Source organism: Pongo pygmaeus, chromosome 2 (genome assembly GCF_028885625.2).
Source record: "Pongo pygmaeus isolate AG05252 chromosome 2, NHGRI_mPonPyg2-v2.0_pri, whole genome shotgun sequence".
In the NCBI taxonomy this organism is placed as follows: domain Eukaryota; kingdom Metazoa; phylum Chordata; class Mammalia; order Primates; family Hominidae; genus Pongo; species Pongo pygmaeus.
Genome location: NC_085930.1, coordinates 159,365,586 through 159,381,682, shown reverse-complemented (window position 1 = coordinate 159,381,682; position 16,097 = coordinate 159,365,586). Strand labels below are relative to the sequence as shown.

Sequence of the window (16,097 nt, the reverse complement as noted above, 5' to 3'; positions counted from 1 at the left end):
AGAAAAGGGCGTATTTTCTTACTCTGTTACATAAAATCATATAATTGCTGAGAAATATATAACTTTTTAAATAAAAACTCGAAACTTTGTCACCACTGAAAGAAAGGCAGCTGTCTTGTGGTAAAGAGGACATGAGTTCACAGCCTGACCTAAGTTTACAACTGCCTGTGGAACCTTGGATACGTTACCACCTCTGAATCTGTGACCTAATCTGTAAAATGGAAATATTAGAACACAGGATAGCTGTATGCTTTATATAAAGTAATTTTAAAAAGTACATGTTTAAAGTTTTTAGAAATATAAGGCAATATTAATATATTCACAATTTCTCAAACTAAGAGAACAAGTGGAATGAGACATATTCATTTATTAAGGCCCCAATGACAGTAATAGCCTAAAAAATTAAGTGGAAACAAAGTTCAAGATTAAATAGTCATCTACAGAACTAGACTATACTTATTTCTATGTTTAAATTTATTTATTTAATTTTTTTGCAACAGGGTCTTGCTGTCACCCAGGCTGTCACCTAGGCTGGAGTACAGTGGCACGATCAAGGCTCACTGCAACTTCAAACTCCTGGACTTAAGTGATGCTCCTGGCTCAGTCTCCCAAGTAGCTGGGACTACAGGCATGTGCCACCCTGCTTGGCTATTTTTTTTTTTTTTTGTAGAGACAGAGTCTCACTGTTGCCCAGGCCGATCTCGAACTCCTGGACTAAGGCAATCCTCCCTCCTTAGCCTCCCAAAGTGCTGAGATTACAGGTGTGAGCCACTGCGCCTAGCCCAGACCATACTTTTTTAAATGGTTGAATTAAATGCTTCTAAAGCTGAACCAAATAAATAGATTCATTTAGTCAACAAATGCTTAGTGGGAAAAAAACAAACAAACTACCTCCTAGGCCCTGTGTTGAACACTGGCGAAATAATAGGAAAGAAAATCAGCCTTGTCTCTGACCTCATTGAACTTTGCAAATAGTAATCAAATAATTAGCCAAATATATGAAATCGTATACCTGTGTTTCTTGCTTCAAAGGAAAGGTATATGGTACCACTGAGGGTATAAAAGAGAGTTTTGACCTAAAAATGGAAGGTTAGGGAAAGCATCCTTAAGTGTTTTGTATACTGAGATGTAAAGGATCAATGGCAGTTAACAAGCAAGGAGAACAGTAACAAGTGTAAAAACCCCGTGGAAAGAAAAACGACAGAGCGTCAAGGGGATGGAAAGAAGGCCTGTGTGGCTAGAGGATGATGAAGCTGGAAAACAAAATAGGGCTCAGGCCAGGCATGGTGGCTCACACCTGTAATCCCAGTACTTTCGGAGGCCGAGGCAGGCAGATGGCTTGAGCCCAGGAATTCAAGACCAGCCTGGGCAACATAGGGAGATGCTGTCTCTACAAAAATTAGCTGGGCATGGTGGCACATGCCTATAGTCCCAGCTACTCGAGAGGCTGAGGCAGGAGGATCACTTGGACTTGGGAAGTCAAGGCCACAGTGAACCATGATCATGTCAACCACCACCAAGCCATGTTAAGTTTTATATTTCTTGTAGAGACGAGGTTTCACTATATTGCCTAGGCTGGTCTTAAACTCCTGAGCTCAAGCAATCCAATCTGCTTTCCTCAGCCTCCCAAAGTGCTGGTATTACAGCTGTAAGCCACCTGGCCCAAACTGACATTTTGTACTTCTAAGATGCCTTGCTAGATTTAATTAGTTTTTTTATTAAATAAATTTAAGAAAAGCATATATAGTTCAATTTACTCCTGATAAGCTGTGATACAAAGTTTATTAGAAAAAACACAAAATCAGGTCCATAACAGAACATAAACTGTTTTAAACTAATAAAAGCAAAAATAAATAGGGACTAAAAAACTTCTCAATACTGAAACAATTTTTTTCTACATGTAACTTTCTAACAAGGAATTCTTTTTAGTGACAAGTATCTGTGAAACTAAATACAATGTGTAGTTAGCTTAATATAGTGTATTCTGAGTTTGTGTGATTCCCTGTTTTTAGTGATTTCCCTCTTCAATCAAATGGGATCGGCAGTATGTTCTAGCAGAAAGAAAAATCTAGAAGGCAAGCAGTTCTTTTCATTAAAACAACAAATAAACGCCAGTTTCACACAGTAGCTTTGTGAAATACATTAAACATCTACATAATCTTTTCCAAGCTTACTAGCCTTTTTAGACACTCATATACTATTTATTGCTCTAGGCCTGAGTTAGAGAGAGAAAAACACAGGGCTTCAATAAACAAGGATCCCATGGCAGGGGTGTAGTCATCTTTAAAATACAATACTTTTCCCAACTCTTACATTCACTGAACTACGTATTAGTTTAGGAAAATGACTCAATTTTGAATAAATTATCTGTGACTTCAACTGGTCAAGCAGATTAGACAATCTGAATTTCACATAATGGACATTGCTGTTTTATGTGCCTAGCACCCAGCTCCTCTTCTTTAGGAGGCGCTCATTTTCTTTTGAGGAGTATCCAGGAGTGGGAATATAATTTAGTCCTGACTACATGATTAAAAGTTGACTGATACAAAGGTGAGCCAAGCAAAGTCAAAGGCAGCTAGCCTTGAGATTTTTGCTGAGACTACTGGCAAAAATGCGTTCTTTCCTTTGGAGCTGGGCATTTGGTTGAATGTCAGTTTAAAGATGAATTTAATCTGGAAGAAAGCAAGAGCCTACAGATGAAGAAAAACAGATTTCTGGCCAGGCGTGGTGGCTCACACCTGTAATCCCAGCACTTTGGGAGGCAGAGGCGTGTGGATCACCCGAGGACAGCAGTTCAAGACCAACCTGACCAACATGGTGAAACCCCATCTCTACTAAAAATACAAAATTAGCTGGGCGTGGTGGTGTACACCTGTAATCCCAGCTACTCAGGAGGCTGACGCAGAAGAATTGCTTGAACTTGGGAGGTGGAGGTTGCAGTGAGCTAAGATCGCGCCATTGCACTCCAGCCTGGGCAACGAGAGCGAAACTGTCTCAAAAAAAAAGAAAGAAAGAAAGAAAGAAAAACAGATTTCTGAAGCCATGTGAGTATCTGGATCTAGCAGTACTGAGGCTTTTAGGTTATACGAGTTTAAAAAAAAAATCCCTTTTTCACCTGCTTTGGCTTCTCATTCCCAATTAAGAGTTGGGGTTAACAAAATTTACTGGCTAATCTGCAAATTATTCACAGCTCTAAAATCCCATGAGTCTAAATTTAACAAAAGATTTTGGAAGTAAAATAATCTATTGTTGAATGAAATATGTACATTGAGAATGTTTAAAAGATCAAACAGTTTGTTCTACTGAAAGAAAAATGGACCACGGAGTCGAACAATCTGAATAAGTATAATCCTAATCCTGCCAATTTGCAGTGTGAATCCGACCACTTCATCTCTCTGGGCCTCTAAGAATATGAGAATATGAAGAGTAGACTGAACAGGCAACATTTAAGCTCTTACAAAGTCCCTGATTTTAAGCACTGTAAGACAATTGTCATCCTTGGTTAATTTACTATAAAGTGGCTATCCTTCATTAATTTAAAAGGATAGTCTAAACAGACAAATCTAATCTAGATCTCTCGTATGCACAGTTCAAAATAGGGTTTGCGCTCTTATGAGGCTCTAATGCCCCCCCCCACCCTCGATCTGACAGGAGGGGAAGCTCAAGTGGTATTGCTTGCTCGGTACCAGTCCGGCCCGGGGGGTTGGGGACCCCTGATTTAGAGTATCTATTGTCTACCAGGCACTGCACTAGTACTGAGAAGATAGATATGAATAAGACCCTGTCGCTGACACTGAAGGACTCACAGTCTAGCACGGGAGAAAGGCAAGTGAATGTCTAATTATCCTACTTAGTAAGTGAAATAAAATTTCAAATATATTTAAGGTACAAAAATAGCCCAGGAAGTGACTGACTCTATCTGGGTAGAGTGACGAAAGGCTTCACAGAGCAATGATATCTAAAATGAATTTTAATTTCAACAGATGAAAAAGTTTGCCAAATCAAGAAGAAGCATAGGATAGTACTAGACTGAAGAAACAGGTTGTTCAAAGGGACTCAGAAGCAGTTCAGTATTGATGGAGCACAAAATAAGATGGGATGGCAAGGAAATAAATGAGTCTCAAGAGCAATTCAAGGATTATAAATGGTTACATAACTATGCTACATAGGATGGAATCTACCCTGTAAGCAGAGAGGAACTAACTACTGTAGGCATTTTTAAAGGAGGGGTTATTTATCAGATTTTAAAATGTAATTTTTTCATTAGAGTTCAAATAAGCATTTAGTATTAAAAACTGTGAATAACAAGCTACCTTTATGAACCTAAAAAAAATTTATTATGTAACTTTGCCTTTTAAACAGTCTTTGCCTGGCATATTATCTAGCAGATTATAGTCGGCGTTTGATAAATGATGACTAAACTGCAGAAGACAGAGTATCAGTGGGCATGGTGCTTAATAACAAAGATTTTAAAATGTAAAAATATAAATGTAGACTGGCAAAAAGTGCAAAAATGTTTTAAGGTTCCTTTCAAGGGGTGGGGGGAAAGGGAGGGAATAGCCTCCCTCCTTAAATGCAGACAACCTTTCTCTTAATGACTTTTTCCTTCTATATAGTTATCAGAACTTAACCAAAGCCTTCTTCTCCTTCCCGACTCTGTTTTCCTTACGTAATATTCATATGCAAAGACTCTTAGCCACATCCTAGTAAAGCAACTTCCCCAGCATTTTCCAACCTAAGTTTATTATCTCCTCCAACACTACACACTCTGTCTTTAGCTTCAAAATTTCAAGTCCTCTAATGTTCTACTTCTAATATGCTCATAACCATTTCAAAATCAAATGTTGCTAGAATATCTCTATCATGCTCACTGCTACACCCTCTCCCAACCACACCTTCATCATTTGAAACCTGCATTACAGCTCCACTCTCCCTATTCAGTCCTACAAACCTCATTAAGGCAGGAAGGCCAGAATCTGGAATTACTTAAGTCCAGGTGTATTTAAAGTGCGTGATCATTCTAGAGGACTAACTCATATGTTTGTCTTTGTTCTTATTGTAGACCTAAATGACTTCACAAGGGCCCGTGTAACACCACTATTGCAGACCCATGTGTCACAAATTTCAACTAGCACATTCTGTTTTTCTCCCCCTTCTTCTATTTCTGTAGAAGATGAATCCGCAGGCAAGAATGATGGATGGGTGAAAGGGCGGGGGAATACGAAAGCCCAGAGGCGGAGACTTCACTTCCGACTGCCACGCTATATCAAGAAAGCCAACAGTCTGGCCTTTCCGCAAGCCACAAGAAAAGGCAGATCAGACTCCCCGGCTCCTCAGGTAGTTCTCAAAGGCAAAGACAAAAATAAGAAACTAGTCTGAAGAAAGGGAGTCCCTCGCTTCTTCAGAACTCACCTGTCAAGAGCGGCGTGGACGGCGCCATGTTGTCCCGGAAAAAGAAACCGGTCGGGTGAGAGTTCACCGGGGCCGAACCCGGCCCCTACACGTCTCCTCATGCGTGGAGACAGCGAATTGGTGTTTCCGGGGCCATCAGCCTCGGGGCCAATTCACTTCCGGTTACGGAGTGACGCGGAAAGGCGCCCGAACGCGCACGCGCAAATCTAGGGCGACGCTTGACAGAGCTTGGGAGGGTGCGCGGGCTTTCGCCCTCTTTCTCCAGCGGGAGGGGCGCGCACTTCCGCGGGGCGGAGCCCGTCTAGTGCTGACGTTGGCAGCCGAACCCAAAGTAGATCGAGGCGGCGGGCTGCACATTCCCGTTGTTGCGTTGCGTTTCCTTCCTCTTTCACTCCGCGCTCCCGGCGGCGGCCAAAGCGGCGGCGACGGCGGCGCGAGAACGACCCGGTGGCCAGTTCTCTTCCTCCTACGCACCCGCCCCGCTCGGTCAGTCAGTCAGCGGCCGGCGGCCGGCGCCCGGCTTGTGCTCAGACCCCGCGCTTGCGGCGCGCAGGCCCAGCGGCCGTAGCTAGCGTCTGGCCTGAGAACCTCGGCGCTCCGGCGGCGCGGGCACCACGATCCTCGCCTCGCAGCGGCTCCAGAGGAGGCAGGAGAGTGAGCGAGTCCGAGGGGTGGCCGGGGCAGGTGGTGGCGCCGCGAAGATGGTCGCCAAACAGAGGATCCGTATGGCCAACGAGAAGCACAGCAAGAACATCACCCAGCGCGGCAACGTCGCCAAGACCTCGGTAAGGAAAGAGCGGGCGCCCCTCTGCGTTCCGCAGCCGGAGCTGAGTCCGGGTCCCTGAGGCCGCGTCGCGTTTTCTCCCGGATCCGGCCGACCGTGGGCTGGTGCCGTGGAGGGGTAGGGGCCCGAGTCTGCGAGCCGCCAGACTGTGGGGGCTCGGGAACGGAAGGGGAGACCTGTGAGGTGAGGGCCCCGGCGACCGGCGTGCAGGCTGTGGGAGCCTGGGGTCCGAGTGGTTTCTCTGCATCTGAAATGGTGGATTTTCGCTTTTGCAGAGAAATGCCCCCGAAGAGAAGGCGTCTGTAGGACCCTGGTTATTGGCTCTCTTCATTTTTGTTGTCTGTGGTTCTGGTAAGTGGCTTGGGGGCTCCCATCAGATAGAGTCTTGGGTTGAAAGGATTTGGGATGACGTGGTGACCGGTCAGTAGTGAGTCCTACCTGCGTAGTTCTCAACCCACCTGCTGAGGACTCCACATAATTCTGTTTCATCTGAACCAAATTACTTGTTCCACATATGCACAGAGGGTGGTGCTCCAGAAACTTCTCCCAGCTTAATTTGTACTCACAGGAGATCAGAAAGGAGGTCAGGTCTTGGTAATGATCCAGTTGGAATAAATGTAAGACCGGACAAAACCTAACGGAATGAGAATTTAGAATGTTTTGTAAGTCCATTATCAGTCTTTGCAAAGAAACTTATAAATATGTACATATAGATGTTAGAACTTGATTTAACATATACCAGAATCTAATGTCTTAATTCAAAATTGATTATATTTTATAAAATAAAGCTTGTGCAAAGAATTGATTCACTATAGAGGAGATGGACCTGATTGGCATTTTAATGTGTGAGTCAAATGTTTTTAGGTTAATAAAAGAAACGTTTGATACATGGTTTAAAAAAAAAGTGTCGGGGCAGCCTGCTGTTAAGAGTAACAGACACTTGCCTTTGCAAATAGATTACAAAAAAAAGGTCTGTCTTCTCTTCATTTATCATCTTAATATGCAAGCTGTTAATATTGAAGTAGATGTTTGTTTTCCACATTTCTAAAATTACTGAGATTTCTGTTTAACGTTTCACTTTGCCTTTCTTCTGCACTTACCAATTGGAAGCTTTCCTGATAAATGGATGAGAGCCAAGCAGTTTATATAACCTGAAGATGATTGAATTTCAGCTTTGTGAGAATGAGGAAACATGCATGTGTTACAGGCCAGGCCTTAAAAGGATGCTTATAAACCAAAATAATTCTATGCTGGGAAAACCTGTTGGCTTTGGTGCTTTAAGTTCTTTGTAAAATGATTACTTAACTGCAAGTTCTCTTGGATACTTAGACATAAAATTCAGCGAAGCTAAGATAAAAAAATAACTCAGGGATATTTCATTATTTATTCAGATAGGCCTGTCTTCACTTCTTATTATACTGAAGTTATGTACCATTTGCAAATGTAAGAGTACCTTTGGATTCTTCAGCTACCTTAATAAATATTTGTTAGTCACCAGACCTGTTTTATTCAAAGCTTATTTTAATATTTGCTCTTTCTTTTTACAGCAATTTTCCAGATTATTCAAAGTATCAGGATGGGCATGTGAAGTGACTGACCTTAAGATGTTTCCATTCTCCTGTGAATTTTAACTTGAACTCATTCCTGATGTTTGATACCCTGGTTGAAAACAATTCAGTAAAGCATCCTGCCTCAGAATGACTTTCCTATCATGCTTCATGTGTCATTCCAAGGTTTCTTCATGAGTCATTCCAAGTTTTCTAGTCCATACCACAGTGCCTTGCAAAAAACACCACATGAATAAAGCAATAAAATTTGATTGTTAAGATACAGTAGTGGACCCTACTTATTCAGTCAATTAAGAGTAAGTTTTTTTATGTGGTTATTAAAACAGTATGAACAATTAGTCTGACTCTGCATAGACGGGGTCTAGATTTTGTTAACCCTAATGTATAAATGCAGTTAGCTTAAATTACAATTTGAAGTCTTGTGGTTTTTATATAGCTAGGCACTTTATTACTCTTTTGAACTGAAAGCACACTCCCTTATAGGTTCATGTAACTGTCCTGTAATAAGGTGCTTATAAATGGAACAACTACACAGCCTAGTTTTGCCACAACCTTTAGCATCTAAAAATTTTTAAAAGCTTCTAAATGTCTAATATAAAGGGAGATGCTTATAGCCACAACATCTATTTTACCAATATTGTTTCCATTACACTACCTTGGATTTTTCATGAGTGAGTATAGTAACCCAAGATGCCATAAAAAAAACTTGATCATTTTCTGACTTAATCAGTTACTGTGGTTTCACTAAAAACTACCGTGGTGGGGTGAATTCAGTCAGGGAAGGTTTGTTTATGTTACATTGATTTCACCAGAACTATTTTAATATATGAAAGGGGTTTACTATGCCAAACAAAATTCTAGGGAAAAATACTGCTAAAAATGGATGCCTCATCAGAACATGCTGTTGAGTCCAATGTGCCATAAGACATTTTAGCATGTTAAATAGCACTTTTAATAGCAAAAAAAGGCACATCAACTACGAAGTTATCCTTAGTTTGGAAATGCTTTTTCTAGATTAATGATTTTTCAGTCATTAGGTAGTACCTAATCATTAGGGTACTAGACACATCAGCCTAAAGTGGTATCTGGAATTGAATGGATTTACTGATAATGATCAGTCTTTAGTCTTCCCTTTGTTATATGACTTTATAGGTTATGATTGATCAAATTTACATTTTACTAATGGTAAGGGTGAGGGTCATAGGGCAGGTTTTGGGTTTTCTAGTACTGTTGAAAACTGCAAGTATTGGCTATTTGTATACTTAGCCATAACTTGGTGAAAAAAAACCTGAGCAGTGTCTATGTATTAATGCGTTGGAAAGCTGCTTGTGTTGGCTTTGTTAATTGCCTCAGGATATTTCTTTTAAAATAAGCTGTTTTAAGAGGAACAGAAGGGAAATCTGCTACCTAGTCTATACACAGTGTGAACCTCATAGGGGGCTTCTGATACCCTCAAACGGAGAATAGTAACGGAGCGGAGTGGTTAAGGATTTTCAGGAACTTAACTATTCTGGAATAAGAAATGAATCAACTGACCTTGGGCCAGCAGGTTTTTAACTAAATTGTTACTTGCCTTTCTCACCCAGTTAATCAATCTCTGTACTTGTTTCCCTTTTTGAAACAAGTGTCTTGGTTAACTAATTTTGTTTTATGGTTGCGCTAAATTCATAGCAGGTGCCTTACTGTTTGCTTTGAGTCAAACCATTCCATATCAGAATTTTTCTTGGTTTACTATAGATATTTGGCTTTAAGTTGTTGTTTGTGTTTTTTAATGTACAATGTTCTGATAAATTTGACTGTTAAATTGCTATAGCTAGCAATCATTTTACATATGTAAAATTGCATTCCCTTTGTATTTCATGTGCAATTTACCAATTAAGTGCATTTTATATTCAGGTTGGATTATGCATGTTTAGGTAAACGAAAGCTGTGTCTTATTTGATTTATTCTTTAAAAATAAAGTTCCCTGAATATTTGATGCTTTTCTTCTAAAAGGAAATGATTTTACAGTTATCTGAGTGTACCTTTTATAGTTAGTAGAAAATGATTTTAAAGAATGTTTAGTATTGTACTTAAATGGTATGCAGAGGCACAGATGTAAGATTTATAACTGGAAATAGGTAGTAAGAAAAATATATAGAAAGCACAATGATTTGAATATTTTTCCACTTAGGATTTCCTAATCTCCTTGTCATCCAATTCAAGCTCAAGATAAAGCACAATTCTTTGATCTCCCTTTGCCAGTTGAATTTTATAGATCATCTAATGTTGAGCACAGTATGAGAATAAACATTGGGGTTGTCAACATTACTCAGTTACTCTTTGTGGTTTAGCTCTAACATTTCAACAAGTTGTCAATTATCGTATCTGTTGGGTTGTATATAATGTTGCTCAAAATAATTAAGTGGACTTCCAAAAATAAGATTTCCATTGTAACAGGATGCATTGTAATGGGCTTTGACTTACATTAAAGAAATGTGGATAGTCAACTGCAGGGCCATGACTCTGCTCACTGAGGTTACTGGAGTTCTTTTGGTACAAAGGACGACCATGTAGAGCTGGATTATGTTCCTGGGCTTAGTAGCAGGTTCACCAGCAAAACTTTATTGTGCTTTATTTGTAAAACTTAGAGCATCAGATTCTCCATTTAGAAATTATTCTTAAGTTTGATTTGCCTTTACTTGCCTTTTTAGTTTTTATTTTTTCGATGCAAACCCTAACTTCAAGAGGTAGGAGTTGGTTGGCTTCAACAGCAAACTATGGCACTCCCTCAGAGAAGCATTTCCTGTCTAAACTTAGTACCACAGTAGCTACTTGTACCACTTTATTTTCAAATTGAATTAAGACACCTGTCCTTATTTAGAAAGAGGATTAATGAGCAATAAAAGGCTAGAAATAAAGGGAAAAAATTAACTGCCTAGGCTTAGGTAACTCAAAGTAAATATATGTCACAGAAACAAAGAAGGGACATGGAAAATTTAATCCAACTGCTTCAATTCGCAGATTAACAAAAACATGCATTTTAGTCAATGAATAACATATGCCAGGTATGGAACTGTGAATACATAGTCCTGACACTGAAATATCTTTCAGACCAGTAGAGAAGGAACAGACAAAATGAAAGCATAACTACAATTGTAATAAGTATTTCAAAGGACAAGTAAAAACAGATAAATTTTTTTTGTTGTTTTTTGTTTTTTTCCATCACAGAGCTAATTGGGGGAGAGCAGAAACAAACCAAAGTTTCTTGTACTTTATGGTAATAGGAATGATTGCAAAACTTACACTTAGAACACTTCTGTTTTCACGAGCTCTTTGCTTCTGCTTTCACAGAAGTTCTTTAATTTTTTTTTTAATTGCCAATTCAAAGAAGGAAAAAGGAATCTGTCCTTTTATGGGTGCATTTAAAAAAAAAAAACTAGTGACAAATTTACTATTGGTGCTCCCTGTACAGCACAAAAATGCAAGGGTTAGTAATGTTACCACTGTGATACATTCAAGACTACATTTTTAAAAATTATTTTGCTAGAGTTTTGTTTAATAATTTTTCTTCTGGGCCAGGCACAGTGGCTCATGCCTGTAATCCCAGCACTTTGGGAGGCCGAGGCGGGTGGATCACCTCAAGTCAGGAGTTCGAGACCAGCCTGGCCAACATGGCAAAACCCAATCTCTACTAAAAATACAAAATTAGCTGGGTGTGATGGCGCATGCCTGTGATCCCAGCTACTTGGGAGGCTGAGGCAGGAGAATGTCTTGAACCTGGGAGGCGGAGGTTGCAGTGAGCCAGGATTGCACCATTGCTCTCCAGCCTGGGCAACAAGAGTAGAAACTCCATCTCAAAAAAAAAAAAATTAAAAACTTTTTTATCTGTGTTGTTGAAAAGTGTAAAATAAATTATTTTATTTTGTTTTTAATTTTTTAAAAAATAGAGGTGGGGTCTCGCTGTGTTGCCCAGGCTGCTCTTAAACTCCTGGGCTCAAGTGATCCTCCTGTCTCAGCCTCCCAAAGTGCTGAGATGACAAGCAAGAGGCACCATGCCTGGCCAAAATAAAAATTTTTAATAGGCAGTCCAGTAGTCGGAAAAATGAAGCAATGTGCTCCCCAGAGATAACTTTTTATAACAAAGGGTTTAATGAAGATTTTCCAGTGTGCAAATTTCTACTTTGCAATGCAGATAGAATAAATCTGTGTATTTAAATTATTAAAACTGATTACAGTATCATTACATGGACTAATAACAAATTTTTATTTTCTAACACTGTGTTATGGAGAAAGCCTGCCAAATGGAGAATGAGAATAATTTATTTTGAACTGAAATAATTGATTTAGGAGCTTTAGAAATGATCTTGATTGGCCCTTTTATTTTACATTTGAGGACATATGGCTTAGAGATATTGTCCTTCCTAACACCAATAAAGCAATGTTAGAGCAAGGATTAGAAAACTGGTTTTGTCACTGCAGAAGGCCGCAGGGTCCTCTGCCTAGGAAAACCAGAGACCTTTGTTCATGTGTTTATCTCCTGACCTTCTCTCCACTATTATCCTATGACCCTGCCATATCCCCCTCTCCGAGAAACACCCAAGAATGATCAATAAATACTTCAGAAATTAAAAAAATAAAAAAAAAAAAAAAAAAAGAAGAAAACTGGTTTTGTAATGATGAAATTGGTACTTAGTATGTTGAATGTCGAGGAATTATGATGCTTTAAGCATGTCTCCTCTATTTTTTTTTTAGCAATTTAAAACACTTCTATATTAAGAATGTAATGTTTTCCTTTTACCTTTGAAGATTATGTATTAATCTAACGAAACTCAATGAGTTCTCCATGGTGGTAAAATCTGAACATTTATTAACCTCAAATGGCTTTCCACTGCCATTGGGAAGAAATAACTCTTTTTGCCTTGGTTTTCAGGAGGCTTCACAACCTACCTATCAGCCTTGTCCCCCACAGGTTCCCTCCATAGAACTGTTCTAGCCCTGATTTTTCAGATACCTTGAACTTAAGGTGGTTTTGCCCACTTTTCCTGTATTACAATACTACCTACCCTTTCCAGCTTTAATTTCACCTCTCCTGTAAAGCTTTCTCTTGCTGTGAGATTCAGGAAGACTCTCTTTGGGACTTACAGCTCTGGACCAGTTAGCTTTATTACGTTCACATGTTTATTATTTTTGTTTCTTAGTTTCTCAGACATGGAATCCTCAAGGACAAAGGCCATATCTTTTCTTTATTTCTTCATCTACTGTCATCACTCCCTTGGCTAGTACAGAGCTTTACACATATAGTGGGAGTTCAACATATTGGTTGAGTGATAAAATGAAAAAGATTGATGAATGCCTTATATCAGAATAATCTTTAAGAAGCAGGTCTTTTTGTAAAATCCCCTAACCCTGGTATAACAGTCGTCCCAACTACTTCCAAGCCTGGTGACCTCTGGTTGATGACTGGGCTCAGCACCAGAATTCAGTTTCTTTACCCTTTAAACAAACTCCTCCAGGATAGGCTTGATATTTGGAAGTACTTCAACGGTGTTATATTTGTCTTTCAGTCGTATTTGAGAACGGTTCATAGTGTGTCATTGAGAAAACAAAAAAGCACTTTATCAAAGAAAGCTGACACTTTACCACACTGGTCAGTCCGGTTATAAGCAAAGAGTCTAACAGCCGTGCTTACTGTTAGAGCAGGTGCTTGTGGGCTGTCAGCTGCCCTCTGTCTCAGCCCCATCCTAGGGTATAGGACGGTACAAGGACACCACACCAGTGCACCCTTCTCTGTGCCAGACCCATGCAAACCAGGCAAGTATACTCCAAACCAAATCCAGTCCCTGAGTAGAGATAGCTTGTTCTCCTCACAAAGGAATTCCCCACTGTAAGTCCACACCATTTTGACTATCATTTAGGATGTGGTGTGGTTGCCAAACCAAGTCTCACATTGGCAAAGGAGACTTCCAGCACCCTTTTGGGAAAATGTCATCCATGGAGCCACACAGAGCACCCCTACCCAGCACATTTAGCTTCTGGCACCCAGAAGTGCCATGAGACCAGGGTAAACTACCAAGACGCTGCAACTTTGTTTTCTGTTTGACATGTGCAGCACCAATAAACGCACAACTGCAGATCCTATAGCACAAATATATTTGAGATTGAGATAGATTGTAATTGCAGATAAAGTCTAAATCATAAAGGTGATTTTACGGTGGGAGTATCCAAGCATGTTTCTGCCTATCTCCAGCCCTAGTTACTGGTGCACAATCTGCCTGTTAATTACTTGTGGATTAAGTGGAGAAGAAAGGTACCACAGACAATGAATGTCATCCGGAAAGTCATTTGTTCTTTCTTGAGAATAGTATAAAGGTGTTTTTCAAGGCCAGATTCCTTTCTTTTTGTAAACATCCCACTAAAATTCATCTATGTTGCCAAATACACACAGGGAAAGCTGACCCATCAGAGTTTAATACTCAGCCTGGTTTTGTCCAGTCACGGTGGCTCAAGCCTATATACTCCCAGCACTTGGGGAGGCCAAGGCAGGTGGGTTGCTTGAGCTCAGGAGTTTGAGACCAGCCTGGGCAATATGATGAAGCCCTGTCTCCACAAAAAATACAAAAATTAGCTGGGCTTGGTAGTGTGTGCCTGTGGTCCCAGCTACTCGGGAGGCTGAGATGGGAGGATTGCTTGAGCCCTGCAGGCAGAGATTGCAATGAGCTGAGATCACACCACTTCACTCCAGCCTGGGCAATGGAGCCAGAACCTGTCAAAAACAAAACAACAACAACAAAACTCGAACAAAAACAAAAACTCAGCCTGATCTAATCTACTACTCAGAGTGTAGGTTGGGGACCAGCAGTAACTTGGAAGCCTGATAGAAATGCAGTGTCTCAGACACCCCACCAAAGGCCCCACTGAATCAGAATCTGCATTTTCACAGGATCCTCAGGTGATCTATCTGCAAACAAAACTTTGAGAAGTATTGAAAAGGTCCCTGAGTTCTGGTTCCAGCTCTGGCACTAACTAGTTCCATAGTCTTGCATCCCAAAACCTCCTTGAGCTTCATTCATTTCACTTGAGGAAAACGAAACACCCACCTGCCTCATACTGTGAAGTCTAATGATGGTAAAATCACTTTGAAAAATTAGAAATATTCTACGCAAATTAGATACCACTGACTTTGTGAGCTGCAAAACCAATAGAGCTTTGATAGGGTGAAGGACCTTCCTGACTGAAAACAAAAAGAAATCATAGCCTTCATATTGATATTTGGCTTGGCTGAAAGTCACCTACCATTCTAGGATCACTAGCTATTTGTAGATCTCAAATTATACTTTTACCTTTCCAAAGTTTTGCCTTCCAAATGGCTTCTCAAACTGCATAGGACTATGCATCATATTCTGCTATGTAGCTTCTGCTAAAAAATGTTTTGCATGTAGCAGATTGAGAGCATATTGGTCTCAAAGATTACTCTTCCACACTAGTTAGCCCTGCTTTAGATGCTCCTATGACACCCCTTTTGTTACCTTACATCAAAATTGCCATCACTAGGAAGTGCGGTGATTGTACCTACAGGTAATGCCACCCTGGACATGAAAAAGGCACTCGGCAAATATATAGGCTCTTAAAACTTGTCCTTGAAAAGTTGAATTCCCATTAAAAGAAGACAGAAAGATGTTTAGAGAAAAATATATGGACTTTGGACTGGATGTGGTGGCTTATGCCTTTAATCCCAGCACTTTGGGTGCCAGGGCGGGAGGATTGCTCAAGCCCAGGAGTTTGAGCCCAGTCTGGGCAATGTAGTGAGACCCCATCTCTATAAAAAATAACAAACTTAGCCAAATGTGGTGGCTCATGCTTGTAGTCCCAGCTACTTGGGAGGCTGAAGTGGAAGGATTGCTTGGGAGGTCAAGGCTGCAGTGAGCTGAGATCACACTACTGCACTCCAGCCTGGGTCACAAAGTGAGACTCTGTCTCAAAATAAGTAAACAAAATGGAATTTGATTTTATACCTTCCTCATTTTCAAATAAACTTAGATTTACAGAAAGCTTGCAAAGATAGCATAGAAAGTTCCTGTATATCCTTTACTCCACTTCCCCTAATATTAACATCTTATTATATCCATGGTATATTTTTCAAAACCAAGAGATTAACAGTACAGCAGTAAGTAGTTTAACTAACTTAGGACTGTATTTGGATTTCACCTTTTTGTGAATGACCCTTTTCCACTAATTCCACTATGTCCCTTTTCTGTTTCCACTAATGACCCTTTTCTGTTTCTGGATTCCCTCAAAGTTACCACACTTCAATGTAGCCTTCAGTCTTTTTGTTTGTTTGTTTGTTTTTGTTT

The 16,097-nt window shown here is 40.1% G+C and overlaps 2 protein-coding genes across 5 annotated transcripts in view; one reads left to right on the top strand and one right to left on the bottom strand.

Moving 5' to 3' along the window:
- EIF2A (eukaryotic translation initiation factor 2A) overlaps positions 1-6,126 on the bottom strand; it is a 38,086-nt gene extending 31,960 nt beyond the window's left edge. For 2 of the 4 annotated variants that reach the window (XM_063662341.1, XM_063662343.1), the window contains exon 1: positions 5,413-5,456. Coding sequence is in view for 1 of the 4 variants with exons in the window: in XM_054480257.2 (XP_054336232.1) it covers positions 5,413-5,440 (28 nt within the window). In the remaining 3 variants the exon portion in view is untranslated. Of the gene's footprint in view, positions 1-5,412 lie in introns of all 4 variants that reach the window. The other 2 variants (XM_054480257.2, XM_054480260.1) reach the window with 2 other exon arrangements.
- On the top strand, positions 5,731-9,742 carry SERP1 (stress associated endoplasmic reticulum protein 1). Its single transcript, XM_054480263.2, has 3 exons — positions 5,731-6,197; positions 6,472-6,547; positions 7,744-9,742. The coding sequence occupies exons 1-3, from the start codon at positions 6,114-6,116 to the stop codon at positions 7,782-7,784; spliced, it is 201 nt and encodes a 66-aa protein (XP_054336238.1). The 5' UTR covers positions 5,731-6,113; the 3' UTR covers positions 7,785-9,742.
- Positions 9,743-16,097: the final 6,355 nt, after the last annotated feature.